This window comes from Scyliorhinus torazame, chromosome 17 (assembly GCF_047496885.1).
Source record: "Scyliorhinus torazame isolate Kashiwa2021f chromosome 17, sScyTor2.1, whole genome shotgun sequence".
NCBI classification, from domain to species: Eukaryota; Metazoa; Chordata; class Chondrichthyes; order Carcharhiniformes; family Scyliorhinidae; genus Scyliorhinus; species Scyliorhinus torazame.
The window spans coordinates 11850408-11874311 of NC_092723.1; the positions used below are offsets into that span (position 1 = coordinate 11850408).

The 23904-nt window shown below is 46.3% G+C and overlaps 2 protein-coding genes across 2 annotated transcripts in view; both read right to left on the reverse strand.

Annotated features, from left to right (window-relative positions):
• The window catches only part of LOC140394557 (polymeric immunoglobulin receptor-like), a 49513-nt gene extending 48903 nt beyond the window's left edge, over positions 1–610 (reverse strand). The window contains exon 1 of the mRNA XM_072481916.1: positions 251–610. Within this exon, the coding sequence (XP_072338017.1) occupies positions 251–290 (40 nt within the window). The 5' untranslated portion in view covers positions 291–610. The remainder of the gene's footprint in view (positions 1–250) is intronic.
• Positions 611–10389: 9779 nt separating this feature from the next.
• LOC140394558 (polymeric immunoglobulin receptor-like) overlaps positions 10390–23904 on the reverse strand; it is a 66478-nt gene continuing 52963 nt past the window's right edge. The window contains exons 12-14 of the mRNA XM_072481917.1: positions 17290–17399; positions 15599–15654; positions 10390–10767 (exon numbers count right to left, since the gene is read on the reverse strand). Of these exons, the coding sequence (XP_072338018.1) occupies positions 10639–10767; positions 15599–15654; positions 17290–17399 (295 nt within the window). The 3' untranslated portion in view covers positions 10390–10638. The remainder of the gene's footprint in view (positions 10768–15598; positions 15655–17289; positions 17400–23904) is intronic.

A 23904-nucleotide genomic window follows, 5' to 3' on the forward strand; every position in this document is an offset into this window, starting at 1 on the left:
GATTCAGTCCCTTTGTTCATAAGTCCCCAACTAGAGGAAATAATTTCTCCATGTCTACCTTGCCCGATCATTTTCCTTTTTGACACCTCCACCAAATAAGCTTTCAATCTCCTAAACACCATAGAATCCAAGCTAGGATTTTGCAGGCTGTCCCGATAATCGAATCCTTTCTAACCTTCATCAGCTCTGATTACAAAAATACTTCTCATCCATGCTAAAAGTCACGATTTCTTTAAATAAAGAGACTTACTTGATAGGGGCATAAGAATCAAAAGAGCAATGAGCTGCATTGTCCTGGGCTGTTTCTGCTGGGTTCTGTCTGCCTGGATGTTGTAATATTTACTGTCCTGCGTTTGAATTGGTTGATTTTTCTGGATGTATTTGTCATTTCCTTCTTCTCATTGCAGCCAAATTAGACAGTTCCTCTTTCACAACACGGAGGCGGGTGAGGGCCCATTTTCCAAAGCCGACTCGGTGCCGTCAGGCTAACGCAAGGACCCAAGTTGCTATTCAAAATCTTATGGGGCACTTAGCCTCCATAACATTCCAGAGACTTAGATAAAAAGATGTGTTTCACTTGGTGGTAAACTCTGATACACTGCATTCTTAGTCAATGCTGCTTTAAATCCCTCTTCCACATTAATGCTTCTATAGGTTTTCTCCCACAGCTGTGAAAACCACTCACCACACCAGCAGGAAAGTGGCACTCACAGCAGGAAGATAACCGTCCAATCAAAATTCAGCCGAAATCATTGTCCATCGCTTCCTTGCCTCCCAGAACGAAACTTCTTGTGAGCTGTGAAGATGACTTTCCCCACTTTCTGACGATGAGGGGATTTAAGTAGTTCGGGATTGAACTAATTATGGAGGTTAATAAGCCTAAGTTTGGAAATTTGACAGTTTTCCCAATTTCTTTGGAGAATTTAATTTTCCAAAACTGTTTTCTTCTGGGTCTAAAACAAACTATGAAGCGTCTTCTAATGGTGGTCATCTTCCAGGATTGTATAGACTCTGGAACAGTTCCTACAGATTGGAGGGTAGCTAATGCTATTTAAAAAGGGGTAGAAAGTTTACAGGGAATTATGGACCAGTCAGCCTGGCGTCAGTAGTGGGGAAAATTCTAAAATCCTTGATAAAAGATTTGATAGCAGAGCACTTTGAAAACGGTGGCAGGATCAGCGCTGGTTTAGCAGAGTGGGCTAAGCAGCTGGCTTGTAATGCAGAACAATGCCAGCAGCGCAGGTTCAATTCCCGTACCGGCCTCCCTGACCAGGAGCCGGAATGTGGTGACTAGGGGCTTTTCACAGTAACTTCACTGAAGCCTACTTGTGACAGTAAGCAATTATTATTATTATTATTAGCCAGCATGGATCTATGAAGGGGAAATCATGCTTGACAAATCTACCGGAATTCTCCGAGGATATAACTAGTAGAGTTGATGAGGGGGAGCCAGTGGACGTGGTTTATTTAAACTTTCAGAAGGCTTATGACAAAGTCACTGGCGAGAGTAATTGAGAGGGATAGAAAACTGGTTTGGCAGACAGAACACAAAGAATAGGAATCAGCGTGTCTTTTTCCAATTGGCAGGCAGTGACTAGTGGGGTACCGCAGGGTTTGGTGCTGGGACCCCAGCTATTCACACTATATATTAATGATTTAGATGAGGGAACAGAATGTAATATCTCCAAATTTGCAGATGACACAAAGTTGGGTGGGAGGGTGAGCTGTGAGGAGGATACAGAGATCCTTCAGTGTGAAAAGCGGGTAAAAGGGATGTGAGGAACAGGTGGGGAGGTGGATTTGAGACCAGGAAGAGACCAGCCATGATCTGATTGAATGGTGGAGCAGGCTCGAAGGGCTGAATTGCCGACTTCTGCTCCTAATTCCGATGTTCCTCTGTGATTTGGATAAGTTGAGTGAGTGGGAAAATGAATGGCGGATGCAGTATAATTTGGATAGATGCGAGGCTATCCACTTTGGTAGCAAAAAAAGGAAGGCAGATGATTATCTAAATGGCCATAAACTAGGAGAGGGTAATGTGCAATGGAACCTGGGTGTCTTCATACACCACTCGCTGAAGGTAAGCATGCAAATGCAGCAGGCAGTAAAGAAGGCACATGGTATTCTGGCCTTCATAGCGAGAGAATTTGAGTACAGGAGCAGGAAGGTCTTGATGCAATTATGCAGGGCCTTGGTGAGGCCACACCTGTAATATTGTGTGCAGTCCTGGTCTTATCTGAGGCAGTATGTTCTTTCTGTCGCGGGAGTGCAGCTAACGTTTAACAGACTGATTCCTGGAATGGCCAACGGGCATAGGAGGAGCGATTGAGTTGGTTAGGATTGCATTCACTGGAGCTCAGAAGAATGAGGAAGCATCTCGTAGAATCCTTGTCCCACTGCGAAGTCCACCACACCAGGACCACGCTGGTAGAGACCATTTGAGCCCTCCCACAATGCACTACCTACCCAGACCTCCTCTTCCAGAACCCCAGCACATCCCCTCCCCAGGTACCCCTGTAATAGGGAGAACCCCCATCTGTCCCCTGTAAAAAGGAGATCCCCGCCAGGGAAGCCCTGACCACAGGGTCCCCCCACAGGTACCCATGTAATAGACGGACCCCCCCCACAGGGACCCCCTGCCTAAGGAGACCCTCCCCCACAGACCCCCCCCCAAGACACAGGCACCCCCCCTAGAAAACAGACCATTGTCTGGAAGATAGAGAGGAGTCCAGATAGGAACAGTAGGTAAAATTACAGCTGTAACATTTACCTTGAAGCTCCACACGTCCCTTCCATGAAGCTGAACAGTGGGTTGGGTGGGCTTGGTCTGTGGTTGAGGGGTTGACCCCAGGACACAACCCTTGGGATGGGGGGGGGGGGGGGGAGTCCTGTGTCTGGTCTGCCCTTTCCAGCCTTGGGCAAGCTGGTTCCCACAGACCAATTCTCTGCAAGCCATTCATAGTGTTCCAGTGGTGGTCTGTGATTGACAGCTTCTACAAACCAGCTGCAGCTTTGATTCATTCATCTCCCTTCATGGTTCAGTGGCCTGAAGTGTTGAAATCCCAAAGTTTACAAACATTGACCACATTAAAGAGCGGTAACTTCAATGCAAGCACTTACACCCTGGCAGTGAAATCCACGCCTGGCATGGTGGATCACAAGGGGGGGGTTCAAGGGTCAGGCCATAGGTCATGTGACCATTTGCGCTGCCAGCTAAGTGCTTTTGGCTGCAAGAAGAAAGGAAGTGAAATCACCTAACTCCTTTGATGTGGTGAGGAGCTGTCAATCATATCAAGAGTGTTTATAAACATTGTGCTTCTGTGATAACTTGCCTGGGCCAAGTCCAGCTGGGGACAATTGTTTCCCTGCATGCATTGGTGCTGCAAGCTCCCCCACCAGGGGCAGGGTGGCTTATTAGCACCGATATAAAAGTTCAGCCAGTGTGGGGCTGACTAGAAAGGCGAGAGGGCCCGGCGAAGTGTATGGGGCCTCATGTAGGCAATGCTGTTTGTTGAATAAAAAGGCTCTTAAGAAACTGACCGACTCCCCTCAGGTTAGCTTCAAAGCAGCATTCTTGAGATGCATTCAAGCATGAAAGGAAAGATAAATAAATTATCCACCAAGCCACTGTGTCTGAACCATGAAACTGTCAATCACAGGATGAAATGAAAATTAAAATCGCTTAGTTTCACAAGTAGGCTTCAAATGAAGTTACTGTGAAAAGCCCCTAGTCACCACATTCCAGCGCCTGTTCGGGGAGGCTGGTACGGAAATTGAACCCACGCTGCTGGACTGCCTTGGGCTGCTATAAAAGCCAGCTATTTCGCCCTGTGCTAAACCAGCTGATGAAGGATGATGCAGTATTGCTGTGTGAAGTTGAATGGATGCCCAACATTCCAAAGGCTGTCAGAGGATCTCAAGGCTTTTCAAGTGTTGCTTTTGAGGAAGCCTCTGAAACGTATAACAGCCGCTGTTTTAAAGGTTTTTGTCTAAGCGAGCAGATGTTAGGCAAGGGAGGTGTACCTGCATGGTTTCTTCACTGGACTTCCTGAACTGCTCCTCAGATGTCAGGCAGAGCAATTCAAGCTGAGGAGGCCACAGCAGAATTTTAAAAACTCAGACCAGGAGGATGATGTTGAGCAGAGGCCTGCCTGAGATCACCATGCCAAGGGTGATCTTCAGCGTGCCCAGGGCTGGAAGGGGCAGACCAGACACGGGACACCCGGACACCCCATCACCCCCCCCCCCGCCCCCACCCCAGGGGTTGTGTCCTGGGGTCAACCCCTCAACCACAGACCGAGCCCACCCAACCAGAGGCCGAACCATCACGGTGGGAGGGGGTGGGGGGAATATCGGGCTTCCAGCCCGTTAATTGCACGCTTATGCATTCTAAACCTGAATTCACATCTTCCGGCTAGCATGGGTGGGGAGTGCGCTGCGACCAGCGGCAAGACGGTGGAGCATTGCAACAGGTCTGGAACCCAGCACTGATCCCCTTTTTCGGGCAAACCGCCATTTTACAACGGATCAGGAATCCCGATATCGGCGTCGGGAAATGGCGAATCAACCCCTTTATCTCTTTTGTTGCTAATGTGCTTGTTAGGTTAATTAGGTGGGTAGCACAGTAGCATAGTGGTTAGCACTGTGGCTTCACAGAGCCAGGGTCCCAGGTTCGATTCCCGGCTTGAGTCACTGTCTGTGCGGCGTCTGCACGTTCTCCCCGTGTCTGCGTGGGTTTCCTCCGGGTGCTCCGGTTTCCTCCCACATGTCCCGAAGGACGTGCTGTTAGGTGAATTGGACATTCTGAATTCTCCCTCAGTGTACCCAAACAGGCGCCGGAGTGTGGCGACGAGGGGCTTTTCGCAGTAACTTCACTGCAGGGTTAATGTAAGCCTACTTGTGACATTAAGAAAGATTATTATAATGCTGGCTTCCACCTTTGTCAGATGGAGGAAGACCTTAGGAAATGGAAGAGACTACAACGCCAGCTAAGGAGACTATCCCTCACTATGTGTCACCATCCCCACCTATCGTGGCTCATGTGCTTTTCCTGTCTATTCAGCTAAGTGTCCTATTCAAACGATTTCTTCTAAATTAGTTAGTAAACTGCTCAAAAATCACTAAAGAACTCAATCCCTTTTTTGGGTGCTCTGTAACTCCCAAATTGAAATCTTACAGTGTGAAGACAGGGAGGTTAAGTTAGTAATTTTTTTGTGGAAAAGAGTTGCAAAATACCAAGAATGTGACCTGTGCAGATTGGTTCAAAAGCATCAGCGAATCTTCGCAGAGGGGTTGCAGGGTTATACACGAAAAGCCACTGAAGGGGGGGTTATCAGCTTTGAGTTGGCACTGAGAATTATGGTGGAATAAATTCCCAGTCAATCACAATGCAAATGATTTAGGAGAACAATTCAATTTTTTGACCTTCAGAGTTTCTGTGAAAAAAAATATGAAATCACGCGAGAAACAATTACTCAATATCTGTTCTGATGCAATCGATTTTTGTCAAGCCGAGATAAAATGACTGTGTTTTTTTGCTCAAAATGTACTTCTGTTCTCAACAATAATTTTTCATTATTGCCCCTTAATTGGAAAAAGTTAAAAAAAGACACTAAATTTTCAATAATTATTATTCTGCAGTCTGCAGAGGGATCGTCACAGGATGCTCTGAAGTGGGGTAATCAAAATAATTCGACATTTAACATTAATAGTTTTGATGTGGGCAAGTGTAGTCATGAGTATCAACAGCTTAAAAATAATAGTTATTAGGGCCCTTTCTCAGCATGACACCATTAACACTACACCCTGTATGCTTCATCCGATGCCGGTGCTTATGTAGTTACATTGTATATGTTGTGTTGCCCTATTATGTATTTTCTTTTATTCCCTTTTCATCCCATGTACTTAATGATCTGTTGAGCTGCTCGCAGAAAAATACTTTTCACTGTACCTCGGTACACGTGACAATAAACAAATCCAATCCAATGATGGTGTGGGAAAGTAACAATCACAGACTTAATGACTATCACAGGATGTGACAAGACGCACAGACTTGGTGCTGCCTTCGTAATCAATAAATGGAACAACTGCAACCTGTGGATTGAATCCTAGGATTCTTACAATGCAGAATGAGGCCATTTGGCCCATAGAGTCGTTGATAGTGACGTTTAAGGGGCAGCTTGACAAATACATGAATAGGATGGGAATAGAGGGATACGGACCCGTAAGGGTAGAAGATTTTAGTTTAGGCGTGCAGCATGGTCGGCGCAGGCTTGGAGGGCCGAAGGGCCTGTTCTCTGTGCTGTACTTTTCTTTGTTCTTTGTTGAGTCTGTACCAACCCTCTGAAAGGGCACCCGACCGAGGCCCATTCACTGCCGCCACACCCCTCCCCCCCTCTCCCGGTAACCCCACATAACCTGCACGTCCTTGGACACAAAGGGGCAATTTAGCGTGGCCAATCCACCTAACCAATCCTGTCCACCTACAATTCTGCCTAGTTAGTGAAAAATATAACTATTTTACACCGCCTTTGTAAACGAGAGACACCCTTTAGGAGCAGCCTTGTGTCTTCCAAGCATGTTTGTGAATAAAAGTCCTTGTTACTACAACTTACGGACTTGCGTGATTGCAATATTTTGCCGTGACAAGCACCGTGTGTTTTTTTATACTAAGTTTGGTGATATATAATCCATTAAAAGTGAAATACGGCAGCTACTGAAAAACTGAAATAAAACCAGAAAGTGCTGGAAATACTCAGCAGGCCTGGCAGCTTCTGTGGAGATAGAAACAAGAGTTAATATTTCAAGTCAGAAGTCTCCCTTCTTCTGAGCCGAAGAATTGGACTTGGAATGTTCAGTCTACGTTTCTCTCTCCACATGCTGCCAGATCGGCTGAGCATTTCCAGCACTTTCTGTTTTAATAAATGCCACATCATGCAACTTGCTGCTGATATTGTTGTTAAAATCTAATATAAATTAACTCAGTCTCTTAGTATTGACGAACAGCTAGAATTTCAGGGACGGTGGAGCATCAACAGGTCTGACTGAACCACATACTGCAGGAAAGCACAGAAAGAAGCGATGTGGACTGAAGGTGCTAAAGAAGCAGATGGACATCATTACAACTTGCAAGACCATGAGTGGTTCATCTTTAGTTCATCACAACAGAACTCCTTGTGACTGAGTCAGTGGATGTTTCTGGTCTTCATCAACTTTGACTACAAAAGTATTTTTGAATAACACCAAAGAAAAAGATTATAAAAAATACACTTACTTGGTACAGACAGTACAATCAAATGTGCAAATAATTTCAATGTTCTGGACTGTTTCAGGTAAATAAATTCACTGCGTTGGGACATTATTCAGCCCTGCTGTGTTTGGATCACTTGGTTTCCATGTTATATTTGTGTCAGTGACTTTCTTGTTCATGTAGTTATCAGATCTGAGCTGGTCTTTCACAATAAGGAGAAAGCTGAATCTGGGCTCCCCGACCCAACTAATGGACTGGGGCTCTTACCTTCCATAATGTTCAAAGGATTTAGATGTAAAGTGGAGCGATCTGCTTTATTTTCATGTTTCCATACCAGTCACTGGGAAAATGCTAGAATCTATTAATCTATTATACATTAATTGTCCATGTAAAACATTAAAATAGCCAAAAGAATAACAGAAATTAAAAGGAGAAATAGGGAACAGGCAGGGATTAAACAGGAGGATCCTTACAGTCTATAAACCAATTTGAAAGGAGTGAAACCTGTGAACTCATTGGGCGAGTCCCTAGTGGTGAACAGAAAAGAAACGTAGTCCTTTATCCCAGTCTGCTGCTCCAATCTTGATTTTTCTGCCACTATATTATCTGTTTCTGTGTCCTCAACTTCTGCTGCAAGAGTCCCCTCTGTTTATTTCCTTTGTTTCCATTTATGATATTTTATTATTTTTGGTCAGTGGACCCATAATCGGAATGTGCCTTTAAGAAGCGGACTCAAGCCGAGGCAGTCTGCAAGTCATTGAATCTTGAGTATTGAAGCTCTGAGTATTGAATCTTAGACACTGGTTTTGGCGGAATTCAGTTCGATTGGCTGGCTAGCAGCCTATAGGATGGCCAGGGACAGTGTCTTGCCTGACAACAGTCAGTGAGTGATTCCTGCGTGGTGCTTCTGAGAGAAGTGAGCAGAGGTGTTTAGACCTTGAAAGTGAAAGGAACAGTCTCTCTCCCTGCTGAAGCAAATAGCTGCTTTATTGTTCTAAAACCAGTGCATGGCTGGCACATCTTTACTGTAAACTTGAAATGATCTTGAATCTACCGAGGAAGTAGTCAGTTTGACAGAGAAAACCATCTCAAGCCTAGAAGGAAGTACCACCAAAATGAAAGCTTGAACTCCAGAAAGACTTTGGGTGGAATTTAACAAAGTCCCATAGCGAGCGCAGAGAAACACAACGCTATAAAATGGCACCCGGGTTAGATAGCGGTTTCAGCGGGGAACGCAGGGCCCAAGCTGCACATAGTGTTGTGTACTGAGGAATGAAAATGAAATGAATGAAAATGAAAATCGCTTATTGTCACAAGTAGACTTCAAATGAAGTTACTGTGAAAAGCTCCTAGTCGCCACATTCTGGCCCCTATTCGGGGAGGCTGGTACGGGAACGAGGAGGTCCGCTCGGTGGAACTCCTCAATGTAGCGAGAGAGCGGGACGGCATTTTTAAATGACTTCCTGATCTCTGGAGCCCCTGAAATGACCCTCGACCTCCCAAGCCCCAGCACACTATGGGAGGGTTCACGGTCCCCCCGCTGCATCCCCTCCAATACCCACGCAGGGCTCCCAGCCCAATCATCACCGCACAAAAAATGTTAGCTTGGCACCTTGGCTGTGCCTCTGTGAGCTGGCAGTGCCACCTGGGCAACTTGCTTGTGCCAGGCTGGCACCTTGGCAGTACTCACCAGCCTGGCAATGCCACCCAGTCATCCGGACAGTGCCAGGGTGGCAGTACTAAAGTACCAGTGGGCGTGTCAGGGTAATACCCTGCCCAGAGCATGACCGACCAGGGGTCTCTAATGGCCTGGTAGACCCCCACCCCACCCCTCCAGGTGCTGTTCTGCTTGGTCCATGTTTGTGAGAAGCTGTCCTAAATGGCGTCATGGTGAGATCTCCCAGGCGAAGCCGTTAGTTCTCGGGCCCTGGGAGAAGGCAGTGCATGCATATGTTAATGAGCCTAATGGCTGACTTAAATTTGTGAATCTGGATCTTACCCAGTTGAGGGTGAGATGCAGATTGCGATGTCTCACGAGATCTCGTTAAATGTCTGAGATACACTCAAGTACGACTCAGGAGAGAAGATTGATAATTCAAAGGCTTTAATTATCAGAGAACCAGACAGCTGCCGAGAAGTGAGCTCGCTGCACGCTGCCCACTGAACGTAACCTTATATACAGTTCCCTGGGGGCGGAGCCAGAGGCGGAGTCCCCCAGGGTTCGAAACCCGGTCTTAAAGGGGCCTACGCATTAAAGGTACATGTGTATACAGATATCATTCATCACAATGTCGCAAGGTGTCTCGAGCGTCGCGAATCTCACGAGAGGCCTCTCATGAGATTCAACGGCCTCGTCGCCTCACCAAGTCGGGTGCGACGAGCCCATTAAAACAGAGAATCCTGCCGCAGCAGTTGAAATGCCACCCTGAGAACCAAATTCCCTCCGAATATTCAAATGATCACTTGAAAATTATCAGAACTTTCAATGTTCAGGTGACAGTTTATTAGCAAAAAATATTTAATTTGTTGACAAATTGAACTTTGGCCTCCTGTTGTAGGTGTAAGTAATTTGATGTTTGATATAATCAGTGATCTGATCAGACGGACAAAAAAGATCTTGGAATACAATAGTTTTGTGAAAATAATTTTTAAAGGCTGTCGGAGACAATTTACATCAAAATTATTGTCGGAAATATCAGTCGATGGACATACAAGTTGTCTATGTGACATTTCTCGGTCTGAAATTTCAGTGCAGACAATGCTCTACATATCTGAAGAGTTACCAGTAATGATTTATGGGTTACAATACAAAAATGTGCATTTTCCTGTTAATAACACCAGCAATAATCTCAAAACTTCTTCAGATACCAGGCAGGCTACAGAATTGAAGCTGTCAACGGAGATGAAGACAGTACGAAGTCTTACAACACCAGGTTAAAGTCCAACAGGTTTGTTTCAATGTCACTAGCTTTCGGAGCGCTGCTCCTTCCTCAGGTTAATGAAGAGGTCTGTTCCAGAAACACATATATAGACAAATTCAAAGATGCCAAACAATGCTTGGAATGTTTGGCATCTTTCAATTTGTCTATATATGTGTTTCTGGAACATACCTCCTTCATTCACCTGAGGAAGGAGCAGCGCTCCGAAAGCTAGTGACATCGAAACAAACCTGTTGGACTTTAACCTGGTGTTGTAAGACTTCGTACTGTGCTCACCCCAGTCCAACGCCGGCATCTCCACATCAACGGAGATGAAGACCTTGATTAAAAATGGAAGCTTCAGACTGTCCTCGGTTAGCGTGTAAGTCTAATGTAACGGTAACAGGAGCATTATTGAAATCCAAGTGTCGAGCATTGAACTCGTTCTGAAGCAACAGCAGTTCTCCCGAACTAGACAGGATCCATCTGTTCGTGCTGGTGTTTATCATAAATATAAACAGGAAAATCTTCCCTCTGAAAGATGGCTCTGCTCGTTTCCACATCATATGTGATATCTTGACCATGGACATCTCTGAAAGACTTTGGAAAAGTGAATGAGTTTTCATTGTCATTAATGGATTTCAAACAGGTAAAACTTGTCTCTATCTAAAGTATTCTATTATATATATGTTTCTTTTTGTTTTACTTTCTTCTGTAATTTTATTGAAATTCTGGAATGAATTAGATGAAGGCGTTGCAACGGTAGCACAGTGGCTAGCACTGTTGCTTCACAGCGCCAGGGTCCCAGGTTCGATTCCCGGCTTGGGTCACTGTCTGTGCGGAGTCTGCACGTTCTCCCCGTGTCTGCGTGGGTTTCCTCCGGGTGTTCCGGTTTCCTCCCACTAGTCCTGAGAGACGTGCTGGTTAGGTGAATTGGACATTCTGAATTCTCCCTCCGTGTACCCGAGCAGGCGCCGGAATGTGGTGACTAGGGGATTTTCACAGTAACTTCATTGCGGTGTTAATGTAACCCTACTTGTGACAATAAAGATGATTATTAACCTGAAACATTTACTCTGTTCCTCCCGCCACAAATGCTAGCAGACTAGTTGAGCATCTCCAACACTGTTCGTGTCGATTTCAAGATCTTTTAATAACCATTTTCATTTCTGTACAATATATATATGTGTGGCGCTCTGACCTGATTACTAATTGCTCTGTGCTAACAATTCAGTGCTGCCAGGCACATGAATAGTGGGGTCAGTTCGATCTGAGAATCACTTTATACAAACAAACTCAAAGATAGCCGCTGCACCAAAAACTGGAAGTTTAAGTACTCTGAAAGCTTGGGTCTGGTCAGATTCGAGGCCCCTCACAAACCGTAAGCTTCACTGACGAGCAACGAGAGAATTTTTCACCTATTGAAGCCAATATTTCACAGAATCACAAAATTGCTCTGCTGCTGAATGAGGCCTTTTGGCCCATCTGCATCATGGCTCAGTACCATTCTCCTGCCCTTTCCCCATACCCTTGCATATTGTTTCTATCCAAACCATTCAACCATCTTCAGCTGCTTCATCAATGATCTTGCTTCCAACTTAAGTTCAGAAGTGGGGATGTTTGCGGATGACTGCACAATGTTCAGCACCATTTGCGACTCCTCGGACACTGAAGCAATCCACGTGCAAATGCGGCAAGATCTGGACAATATCCAGGCTTGGGCTGACAAGTGGCAAGTAACATTCGTGCCGCACAAGGGCCAGGCAATAGCCATCCCCAATAAGAGAGAATCAAACCATCACCTTGTCATATTCAATGGAGTTCCCATCACTGAATCCCCCACTATAAACATCCTGCGGTTACTATTGACCAGGAATGGAACTGGACCAGCCAGATTAATACTGTGGCTACAACAGCAGTTCAGAGGCCAAACATCCAGTGGTGAGTAACTCACTTCCTGAATCCCCCAAAGCCTGTCCATCACATACGAGGCACAAGTCAGGAGTGTGATGGAATACTCCCCACTTGCCTGGATGAGTGCAGCTCCAACAACACTCAAGAAATTCAATACCATCCAGGAAAAAGCAACCCACATGATTGGCACCCCTTCCATAAACATTCACTCCCCCCACCACCGACGCCAGCGCAGGATTCATGGACTTTCACAGCAGCAAAACTGGTGACGATCCTGGACCAATTCAGTGACTGTTGAGGGGCTCGCACCGCGCCACGTGGAACACAATTGATACCAATGAGAAATGGTGCGGAATTCACTGGGTCCATGATTGACACTCAGGGAGCTGACACGTTGCAGCTGCACTCACGTATTACACACCCCACACACACCACCCCGGCTAACAAGGTGGCACTGGTTGCGCTGGAGCACGCCCATGCAGCTGATGGATCGGCTGGGGACAGAGAACACCTAGGGGAGTGTCTTGGGGGACACACCCATACCTTACGTGGTCCTAAGGTCACAGTGGGCAATCAGTGGCGTGCGCAGTTGCATGGCTGCCTTGCCGGCTGCGGCAATGGTGTTCCGTGCCCGTCTACCCCGGCCCCATAGCCCACCTCCTGGCCAACCCCCCGCTATTCCCCCCCAGCCCTGGCAGAAGTCCCCTGGCCAGTGGCACAACTGTGAGGACAGCATGGCGATGTTGGACCCTTTCCGTACCCCCTATCTCTGCCTCAGCAGCCATGTCAGCGGTTTCGCGATTTTTAAAAGCACGAGTGAAACTCGCCGTTGGGAATTCTGCCCATCGGAGGCGGAGAATCACGGAGGCCCCGGAGAATACCGGGTCGGGCCCGCTAATGATACGCAAATGGTGTTTACTGTCCATGCATTCTGGACGCATTGGCGCCGCTGTCGAAGTAACCGAGAATTGCGATTTAGCACGAAATCGGCGCCCGCCATGATTTCGGCGTCGGAACCGATTCTCCGCCCAATCTCGTTTCGCGATTCCGGTATTGGCCGACCGAGAATCTTGCTCCCCATGTTTTGCTGCATTGTGCCACTGGGTCACAATTAGCAGCTGGAATCCAATTTCATTTTACTCCTCCCTACGGCCTGATGAAAATTTTAAATTCCCTACCACTTCCTAGATTCTGGGTCACAGCAGATGATATATACATGTATTGAGTCACTCGAGAGCAGACATTAGAGACTTTCATTATCAGACATCTAGCTGCTAATATTTTCTTTTCCATTCTGATCATTGATTTGATTATGAATTGATTCAATTATTTGTGGAAACTCCAACAGCTTTATCATAGAATTTACAGTGCAGAAGGAGGCCATTCAGCCCATCGAGTCTGCACCGGCTCTTGGAAAGAGCACCCTACCCAAGGTCAACACCTCCACCCTATCCCCATAACTCAGTAACCCCACCCAACAAAAGGGCAATTTTGGACACTAAGGGCAATTTATCATGGCCAATCCACCTAACCAGCACATCTTTGGACTGTGGGAGGAAACTGGAGCACCCGGAGGAAACCCACGCACACACGGGGAGGATGTGCAGACTCCGCACAGACTGTGACCCAAGCCGGAATCGAACCTGGGACCCTGGAGCTGTGAAGCAATTGTGCTATCCACAATGCTACCGTGCTGCATTTAATATGAATTCAGCATTTAAATGTGCCTTGCAAGCACTTAGTTTTAAGTTGTGAAGTCAAATATAATTGACTCAGTTAAAGTTGTGGCATTTATTGCTGTTGTGTCTTTCGAGGAAAATGGTGAGAGTTATTATTTTGTTATCTTAGCTTCGAGATTAATCCATTTGAGATGAACATTAACATAACACTAGAAAAACTGGGCTATGAACTGAATTTGAGTAATAAAAGTACAACTGAATCATTCCATCCAAATTCAAGTTTCAGTACATTTTTCTAATGAAGTTTTAATTTGTATTGATCTTAACTGAAGTACTTTAGAGATTTATTTGCATTTAAATTAGTACAGGGTGTTTGCTGCTCATGACGTGGAGGTCTCTTCATTGGGGATACTAAACAGAGTTTGTGGGTCTTGGCGGCACGGTAGCACAGTGGTTAGCACTGATGCATCACAGCTCCAGGGTCCCAGGTTCGATTCCCGGCTTGGGTCACTGCCTGTGTGGAGTCTGCACGTTCTCCCCGTGTCTGCATGGGTTTCCTCCGGGTGCTCCAGTTTCCCCTCCCAGTCCAAAGATGTGCAGGTTGGGTGGATTGGCCATGCTAAATTGCCCTTAAGTTCAAAAAGGTTACATGGGGTTACTGGGTTACGGGGATAGGGTGAAGGTGTGGGCTTAAGTAGGGTGCTCTTTCAAAGGGCCGGTGCAGACTTGATGGGTCAAATGGCCTCCTTCTGCACTGTAAATTCTATGATTCTATGACTGCTTTGTGAAACACATGTGCTTGGCCCACAGATGTGACCCTGAGCTCCATTCCATTTTAATCCTCTGCCCAACTCCCGCCCTTATCTCTCTGTCCTCTAACTTCTAAACCGTTCCAATGAAACTCATGGTAAGTTCGAGGAACATGCATCTTATCTTTCAAATGGGCACTTTACAGTTTCCTGGACTGCGTTAGACAATTTCAGATCATAACCTGTGCCCCCCTTTATTTTGGAAGGCTGACCATTCTGCTGTTCCCACCTACACCTCCTTTAGATCCATCATTAGTTCCTTCACTTAGCCCAGACCATCTCATTCTGCCTTGTACTATCATTCATTTCGTCATTTGCTCTCTCTCCTGCCTGACACCTTCTGGTGTTCTTTGTGTTGCTTATTTCAGGATGGTTGGCGTAGTGTTCACAAAGACTACAAAACAGCTTTAACTTAAACAAAGCTACTAATTTATTTACACTACTAACTTGGTTTCAACTCGTACTCCTTAAGAATAAATACACAGTTGACTAATAACATCCACAGCTAATCTCACAACTGGTTTGAACTATTATCTACGCTCCCTTGCACTATCTGCTCTTCTGACCTTCACTAGCTGACTCCTACATACACTCCTCCCCTAAGGTCGAGCATCACTGCCTTATATAGTTGTAACTGTAGCTCCCTCTAGGGGCTACTCTCGACACTACATTAACTCTTGCAATGCTGATAGTTATGATAATACCACAACTCAATCACAATCCTTCTCCATTGCTCTTTCCTCCTCCCCCTCCCGTTGTACCTGTGGGATAGCTGTTACATCTCTAACTTGAATTTCCGGTTCTGACAAAAAGTCATGGACCTGAAATGTTAACCGTTTCTCTCATTACAGCTGCCACCGGACCTGCTGAACATTCGCAGGAATTTCTCTCTCTCGATTTCAAATTTCCTGCAGTTGCACTATTTTGTGTTTTGTACAAAAATAATTTTCTGACCACGAATAAAGTGGCACTTGAAAGGAGGGTAGTTAGATGTAAAACATCCAATAATGTGCTTTGTGAAATTCTTACCAGATCTTTATAGAGTGAGTTAGATTCTTCCTCTGTTTGTGGTAATTTTTTCTCACCTAAGAATGACATAAATCCAATTCACTGAATAGCACATCTTTAGATACAAGATCAGAAATTATTCTTTGCAATTTTTAATCTTAGCATACAGGAATTTGGAAATGTGTATGGCACGCTTCTATGCACCACTTTGATTGGCACATTACCCATTTATTTTAAACGTATCTGGGTAAATTTCCACCTTTGTGGTATCTGTTGGAATGGATCGCTTAAAGAGTCACGTCTATTGTTATTTCCAATGTAATCAAATGAACGTATTGTATTCTGTATGGTATTGGAGTCTGCACGTTCTCCCCGTGAGTTTGTGGTTTCCTCCTGACACTCCGGTTTCCTCCCACAAGTCCCGGAAGATGTGCTTGTTAGGTGAATTGGACATTCTGAATTCTCCCTCAGTGTAGTCGAACAGGTGCCGGAGTGTGGCGACGAGGGGATTTTCTCAGTAACTTTATTGTCGTGTTAATGTAAACCTACTTGTGACACCAATAAAGATTATTATTACTTAACTGCTGACTGCAATTGCATTCAAACCCATGGTACTGATTTACTGATTTTGTTAATTGAAACATGAAATATAGTCTATGATATTTGAGCATTGATTTTAATCGAATTCAAATATATCAAACTTAAACTTTCCACTCTCGTCTGTTTGGAACATCATACTTCGACCAGCTCTTTGCACACTTACCCCTTGTGTGTGCTGCATTGTATATTGTTCACTTTCTATGGCTTCATTTAAATCTGTAGGGTCAAGGCATGTTCTTATTCATTGTTGAGCTTGGCTACTGCTGCTGGAGAGATTCCTGCAGGTGTCAGCTGTGCCTCAGTTGGTAACACTCTGAGTCAGTAGGTTGTGGGTTCAAGTCCCACCCCACAGACTCGAACACAAAGGTCCAGCCTGACACTCCAGCACATCACTCAGGCAGCGAAGCACCATTTGGGATTCTGTATCTTGGATAAGATGATAAACCGAGGCCTCTGTAAGCCTTTGGTGAATGTTGCAGCTTCTGTGCTCCCATATCGAAGGTGAGCAGGAACCCCCCCCCCCCCCCCCCCTCCCCCTGTGTCCTGACTAATGTTTAACCCTCACCCAACTTCACCAAAATGCTGATAAGCTGGTTTGTGGGAGCTTGTTACATTTCCTGCACTTACAACAATACAAAAGTACTTAATTGGCAGCAAAGCCCTTTGGAATGTTCTGAGGTGGATGGTGCCACCTAAACACAAGTATTTTCTTTTTCTTTGCATGTAGCATTGACACAAGGGCTCTGGCCTGTGCAGCTGCTGACCGAAGCTATTTGGGCCTGTGATACGCGAGTGGCCTCGCAGAGTTTATTTTCTATCCCACTACAGCAGAACGAGAAACATTTGCACGCTGATCCTGCCTCAGCTCGGTCGGATTTGTAACTGTGAATGAGGCTGGGAAGTTCCTCGGAGCTGCTGTCTCACACTTCGAATCGCCACAAATGGCAGTAACCCTGATGAATCCTCCCCTCGCTGGAGCCAATTCTGGCCAATTGCACTGGAGCAGCCCTGAGGAAATTTCCTGCTTCACTCACCCTACACTTTGCCCGACTGGAAAGAGAAAGGTTTTCCTTTGCGCTTGGAATTGGAAATCTCGAAATTCTGCAACTTACCAGCTGCAATTTGGTTTCTCCATCTAATGACAAAAACAGCAGCAACAAGGAACACGACAATAAGAACTCCGAGCACAGTTACCACCAGTATCATGGAAAAACTTGAGGTGCTGTGAAGATAAAGAAGAGGGGAAAGTTAATTTCTCTGATTTGAAACTCATTTTCATTCCCCGAGCAATGAAGCCTTTCATTTTGAATTTCCCAATTTCTTCTCCCCATCTCTCCCGCTGAAAGCACTGATCTTTGCAGGATGCCAGTCTGCAGGAACAGGGGATGGAGCCTTATGGCCCTGCTGCAGATGGGGTGAGTTTGCAAGATGTCCGAGCGATTAACAAGTCCATTGACTTTGGCAGAAGCAGAACATTCCACCGACGGGCAGGACCCTACGACGCGTGGGAAGGCAGTGGCATTGTCACTGGGGACCTGGGTTCAAATCCCAGCGTGGCAGATGGTGGAATTTGAATTCCGTAAACATTTGGAATTAAAAGTCTAATGAGGGCCATGAAATCATTGTCGATAGTCGCAAAAACCCCATCTGGTTCTCTAGTGTCCGTTAGGGAAGGAAATCTGCCAACCTTACCCTATCTGGCTTACACGTGACTCCAGGACCCTGGCAAAGCAGTTGACTCTTAAATGCCCTCTGAAATGGCCTAGCAAGCCATTCAGTTAAAGGGCAATTAGGGATGGGTAACAAATGCTGGCCCAGCCAGGACGCCCACATCCCATAAATGAATTTTAAAAAAGATTCTGTCCAGGTTTCTGACTGAGATCATGTAGCCGTCCGATGGCTAATTTTCCTTTCCACTGTCCTTTGATAGTGGTCACCAACAAGAAGAATCGCAGATTCACTCCAATCCTGTCCTCACATAATACCCACAAGCAGGCTGCTGGAGAGAGGTCAGCTAGTTTCCTTCACATAGTGTTAATGATCTATCATGCATGTGATTCATCCACTGTTAGAGGACGATCTGCACAGTCACATTAGTTTGTGATTTGGTTTGATCACGGAAAGAGACATTGAAATATGTTTGGCACCCGAACCAAAACTAAGAAGCAATACGAACCTGCCTCCCATCCATTAACTCCATCTACACCTCCCGCTGCCTGGGGAAAGCGGGCAGCATAATCAAAGACCCCTCCCACCCGGCTTACTCGCTCTTCCAACTTCTTCCATCGGGCAGGAGATACAGAAGTCTGAGAACACGCACGAACAGACTCAAAAACAGCTTCTTCCCCACTGTCACCAGACTCCTAAACAATCCTCTTATGGGCTGACCTCATTAACACTACACCCTGTATGCTTCATCCGATGCCGGTGCTTATGTAGTTACATTGTATACCTTGTGTTGCCCTATTATGTATTTTCTTTTATTTCCTTTTCATTTCATGTACTTAATGAACTGTTGAGCTGCTCGCAGAGAAATACTTCTCACTATACCTCAGTACGCGTGACAACAAACAAATCCAATCCAATCCAATATGAAGGAAATTGGTGAAATAAATTTTGGCAGCCCTTGTTATGATGTGGTATCGACATTTTGAAAGGGTGGTGGACACAGTTTCAATCTTAACTTTCTAAAGGGAATTGGATACATATTTTAAGGAGAAAAAAAATTGCAGCGTCTGTGTCTAGCCCTATAAGGGGTGATTGGCCGATAGGGTCACATGACCCAGAAAAAAACAATCAGGTGACTAGTGTCGGGGTCGGGGTCTTTTGCTTCAGATCGATTCCGGATGCTGACTGGTAGTCATGTCATATCAAGGCTGTAAGATATGAGTCTGGATTCTCCGGTCCCCCAGTCACATGTTACCCAGTGACGTGCCGATCGCTGCTAGCAGAATTCCCTGCTCCAAATGCTTGTCAATGGGATTTCCCATTGAAGAACCGCACACCATCGGGAAACCCGGGAACGGGGGTGTGCTGCCGGCGGGAACAGAGAATCTAAACTGCCAGAGAATTCCAGCCAGTATGTTGCAAATAAACCTTAGTTAGTTCATACCCAGCTGGTGAGCCAACGTTACTACAGTTGCAGAGTAAAATAATGTTGGAGTAACAATAGGCTGTGTAATCCATGAAACTGCATAAATTGTCAAGCAGCCAAAGAGCTCAGCGAAAGACCACCCACACACTGCCTCATTAAAAGGGCTGGCCCTACTGCGACTCAGGGCGGCACGGTGGCTCAGTGGGTAGTTAGCAATGCTACCTCACAGCTCCAGGGATCCAGGTTCAATTCCAGCCTCGGGTGACCATCTGTGTGGGGTTTGCACTTTCTCCCCGTGTCTGCGTGGGTTTCCTCCGGGTGCTCCGGTTTCCTCCCACAGTCCAAAGATGTGCAGGTTAGGTGGATTGGCCATAATCAATTGCCCCTTGATGTACAGGTTAGGTTACGGGGACAGAGCGGGGGGGGGGGGGGGGGGGTCGGCCTAGGCAGGGTGCTCTTACAGAGGGTTAGTGCAGACTCGATGGGCCAAATGGCCTCCTTCTGCACTGTAAATTCTATGGTTCTATGACTGTGTCCTGGGACCCTGTGAACACAACTGAGGCTTACACCATCAGCAGTGGACTAGACTAAACATCCCTGAAGCAAAAAACACTTGACTGGGTTCGATCAATGAAATAACCACTTTGATACTTGTTCTTTCTTGCACTGACTCCAGTGGCCAATGAACTCCTGGATGGAGTCCAGACTGATGGTGGGTGTGACGACCATATTCATTGTGGATTGGCCTGTGCCGTTTCTGTCATTTTCTTTTTAAAAAGTGCATGTTCTGAAGTGGCAGCACAAACTGGGAATTGTAATGCAGCCTGCTCACACTGAAATTGCGTACCTTTCCTAACCTCAAAGTTTCATTCTTGCTTTAGGACAGAAATCAATGGCCTTTTGAATCGGGTCTCAAGCGGAGGAAGCTGTGGGATGATGTATCATTGAAAATACAGTAACATACTGAACAAGGAACCTTAAGTGTCATTATCAGGGCTGCTAACGCAGTATTACATAGAACGTACAGTGAAGAAGGAAGCCATTCGGCCCATCGAGTCCACACCGACTCACTTAAGCCCTCACTTCCACACTATCCCCATAACCCAATAACCCCTCCTAACCTTTTTGGACATTAAAAGGGGCAATTTAGCATGGCCAATCCACCTAACCTGCACGTCTTTGGACTGTGGGAGGAAACCGGAGCAGCCGGAGGAAATCCACACACACACGGGGAGAAGGTGCAGACCCCGCACACACAGTGACCCAGAGGGGAATCGAACCTGGGATCCTGGCGCTGTGAAGCCACAGCGCTAGCCACTTGTGCTACCCCCGAGACAAGGAAAACCAACTAAAACACAAATTCAAGACCATCAAATGTCTATTGAATGTGGCAGACAATGCTGACCACCAATAATATTTGTGTTTTTGGCGAGTCACTATAAGGTAATAACTGAAGCAATGTCGCGGTTCTTTTTCTACAAATATTGTCTAAAATAACAAGCCTCAAAGCAGCGTACCTGGGTAAAGTAGTACCAGTTCTGAGAGATTCAAAAATACAGGTATACCTACAGATATAAAACCTCAATCTCTCATCTTCTGACCTGCCCATTTCGCCTCCCACAGTCATAGCTGAGACAAGGGAAGGATAAGGCAAAATTTACTCACTGCCCAGATATTATGGGCTGGATTCTCCGCCCCGCTACATTTCTGTTTCAGCACGCCGGCGGGATGCTCTGTTAACGCCAGCTGGTCAATGGGGTTTCCCATTGTGGGGCAGCCCCACGGTGTCGGGAAACCCCCGGGCTGCCGGCAAAATGGAGCATCCCACCGGCGGAGAATCCCGCCCTATACATTGCAGCTGAAGTGTAGCAAACTAATCTTTGAGATGTCACACAACTTCATATATGAACAACTTGGGTGTTTCAAGATCTTTATCATCATCCAATGTGACTATCTAGGTATTAACTACTGTTCATCATTTTTGTCAACAATTTAGATATCACCCATTACTAATATGCCTTTCTTACAACAGAGGAAGTGGGTAGTATTTATTATCATTGCCCCAAATGGAACCTTTTGGACCAAACGACACCCCTGGTGGCCCAATAAAGCAATTGAAATAATGAGGAGGAACACAAACTAATAATCAGTTTATGCTCAGTTTTTTTTTTTTTAAATCCCTGCTGGACTTTTCTCTTATGTTTTCACCCATTTTCATCAGCTGAAAGTGAACTTCCAAATCAATCAACAGCTAATTTGGTTCATTTATCAGCCTTGAACTTTTAAGCTGGTGAAAATATGTTGGGTGAAATTTTGTGCTGGCATTAGCCGTCAGCGAGAACGGCGACGCGGGTGCAAACTCCCGCAGGTTCGGGATTCTCGCTAGCGACATCACATTTCCCGGAATGAGAAGATGCACACCTGGAAGCGGCACGGTGGTTAGCACTGCTGCCTCACAGCTACAGGGGCCCGGGTTCAATTCCAGCCCGCCTATGTGGAGTTTGCACTTTCTCCATGTCTGCGTGGGTTTCCGCTTCGGTTTCCTCCCACAGTCCAAAGATGTGCAAGTTAAGTGGATTGGCCATACTAAACTGCCCCTTCCGTGTCTAAAGGTTTAGCTGGGTTTACGGGGTTACAGGGATAGGATGGGGATATGGCCCGAGGTAGTGTGCTCTTTCGGAGGGTGGGTGCAGATCCTCCTTCCACACTGCAGAAATTCTATGATTCTTATGACGCATCTCAGAAGATAAGAGAGGGGAGGTCTTCTATCTATAGGTTCCCCACCCTGGAATGTCAGGAACATCATTTGGATGATTTAACATCTCTTTAGCAAACCCTCCTGCTGGGACTTCCCCCTCACTGAGTATTCATTGCAGACCAGCGTGACACAATGCTGGCGTGACTTACAACAACTACATAAAAAAAACAGAATCTGGTGATCTCACCTCTGGAGGGATATCAGAGGTGAGCGCTCAGGACTCCCATTACACTCCAGGGTAACGAGCACAGGGGGGCTACTGGAGATTACGCGGGGGACCCAGATAGGTTCAACCCGAGGCCGTGGGCGGTTGATTCTCAGCATCTCGGGGAGAGAAGTTTCAAAGGGTCTGGGGGTTGGATTGCAAGTAATGCTTCCTGTGTCCTGCTTGTTTGCCTTGTGGTTACCAGCTTCATGAGGACAGAAGACGAGGGAGAGAGGGGCTATCAGAACCTCCTACACTCAGGCTGCACTTTGCAACCTGGGCCCTGAGCTGTCTGGAAGTTTAAGGCCACTGACTATGGAGGCTGTCAGGGATTGGTGTGTGAGTGGCTGGCTGTTCAAGTTGGAAGGTTCGTTTAATCCGCAGCCTATGGGAGCTGAGAGAATGAGAATTGCCTCTGAGGACGAACGTGACTGCAAATTGCAGTCTTCACATGCATCAGGTGTGCCTCACCTGACCCAAGGGAGGCCTATTAGCACCGTGAACAAGTCAATTGTGCCAATTTAGTCAGTATTGCAATGTATGAGTGTGCCACTGATTGGCATCCAATAGTTAACCCTTTGGGAGCTTAAGGCTCCCTAAGTTCATTTGATTTTGTTTACTTAGTTATTTGTGTTAAACAAAATAGTTGGGAGTTAAAGGCAGTTTCCCTTTGGGGACTTTCCCTTTAATTTGTCTCTCAGTTCATTTGATTTTGTTAACTTGGTTATTTATGTTAATCAAAATATTTGGGAGCTTAGACCCCAAGCATTGAACTCCAGGCTAACACTCATAACAGAGAGGTGTCACAGATATTGCCCCTAATGCAAGGCAGGAGGGTTTCAGCGCTCATTAGTCACCCCATTCAGGACATGTGACAAGTGGCAGCATCTCGGTCCCCCATGAGGTCAGAGCACAGGTCCACGAATGCACTCAACTGCCCTCACCCCTCACCCTTGGGGGAGTCAGGCGGCCCACTGAGGTTCTCAAGCCCTTCATTCAGGTGGAGTTAAGAGGGGCAAATGTGGGAAATTGTGTGACCGGGGAAGGAGTGAGGATCATTGGAAAGGTGCTATCATGGGGGATCAGCATGGATGGATGGATGTCCCGGATCCTGAGAGGGCTGCGGGTCAGGACATTGTCAGGACTCCTCATCACTCACTTTCCTGTTCACTTCCTTTCAGTTTGAGGTTTGAGAGAATGATGTAGCCAGTTGAGCTGGCAGTTCTTTTGATGGCAATTGAGCAGCTGCGATGCAGACATGTGGCTGCACGCGGGCAGGACTATTGCCGTGCGGAGGTAGGGAGTGCTGATTTTCTGGGTGCAGAGCCGTGGATGGTAGAGCATCCGGGGAGAAACTACTGGCCATGAATTGACCATTGGAGAACTTCCCATCTCCAAATGTAGGATGTCCAGTGTCGGAGAAGGCTGTGTCTGCCCAGAAGGACAGTGGACCATCTGTGTCAGGTGATGCAGGAGTTGGCATCACATGGACTGGGAGGTCACCCATTGCCAATGGCCCTGAAAGTCACTGCCGCTCTTAACCTTTACGCCAATGGCTCATTTCAGGGCTGCACAGGTGACCTCTGTTCTTCGCGCTAGCTATAGAGCCATTGGCAGCTGCTCCAAGAGCCTCAAGGGGCTGGTCCGGGGTGTGTGTGGAGCACCGAGTC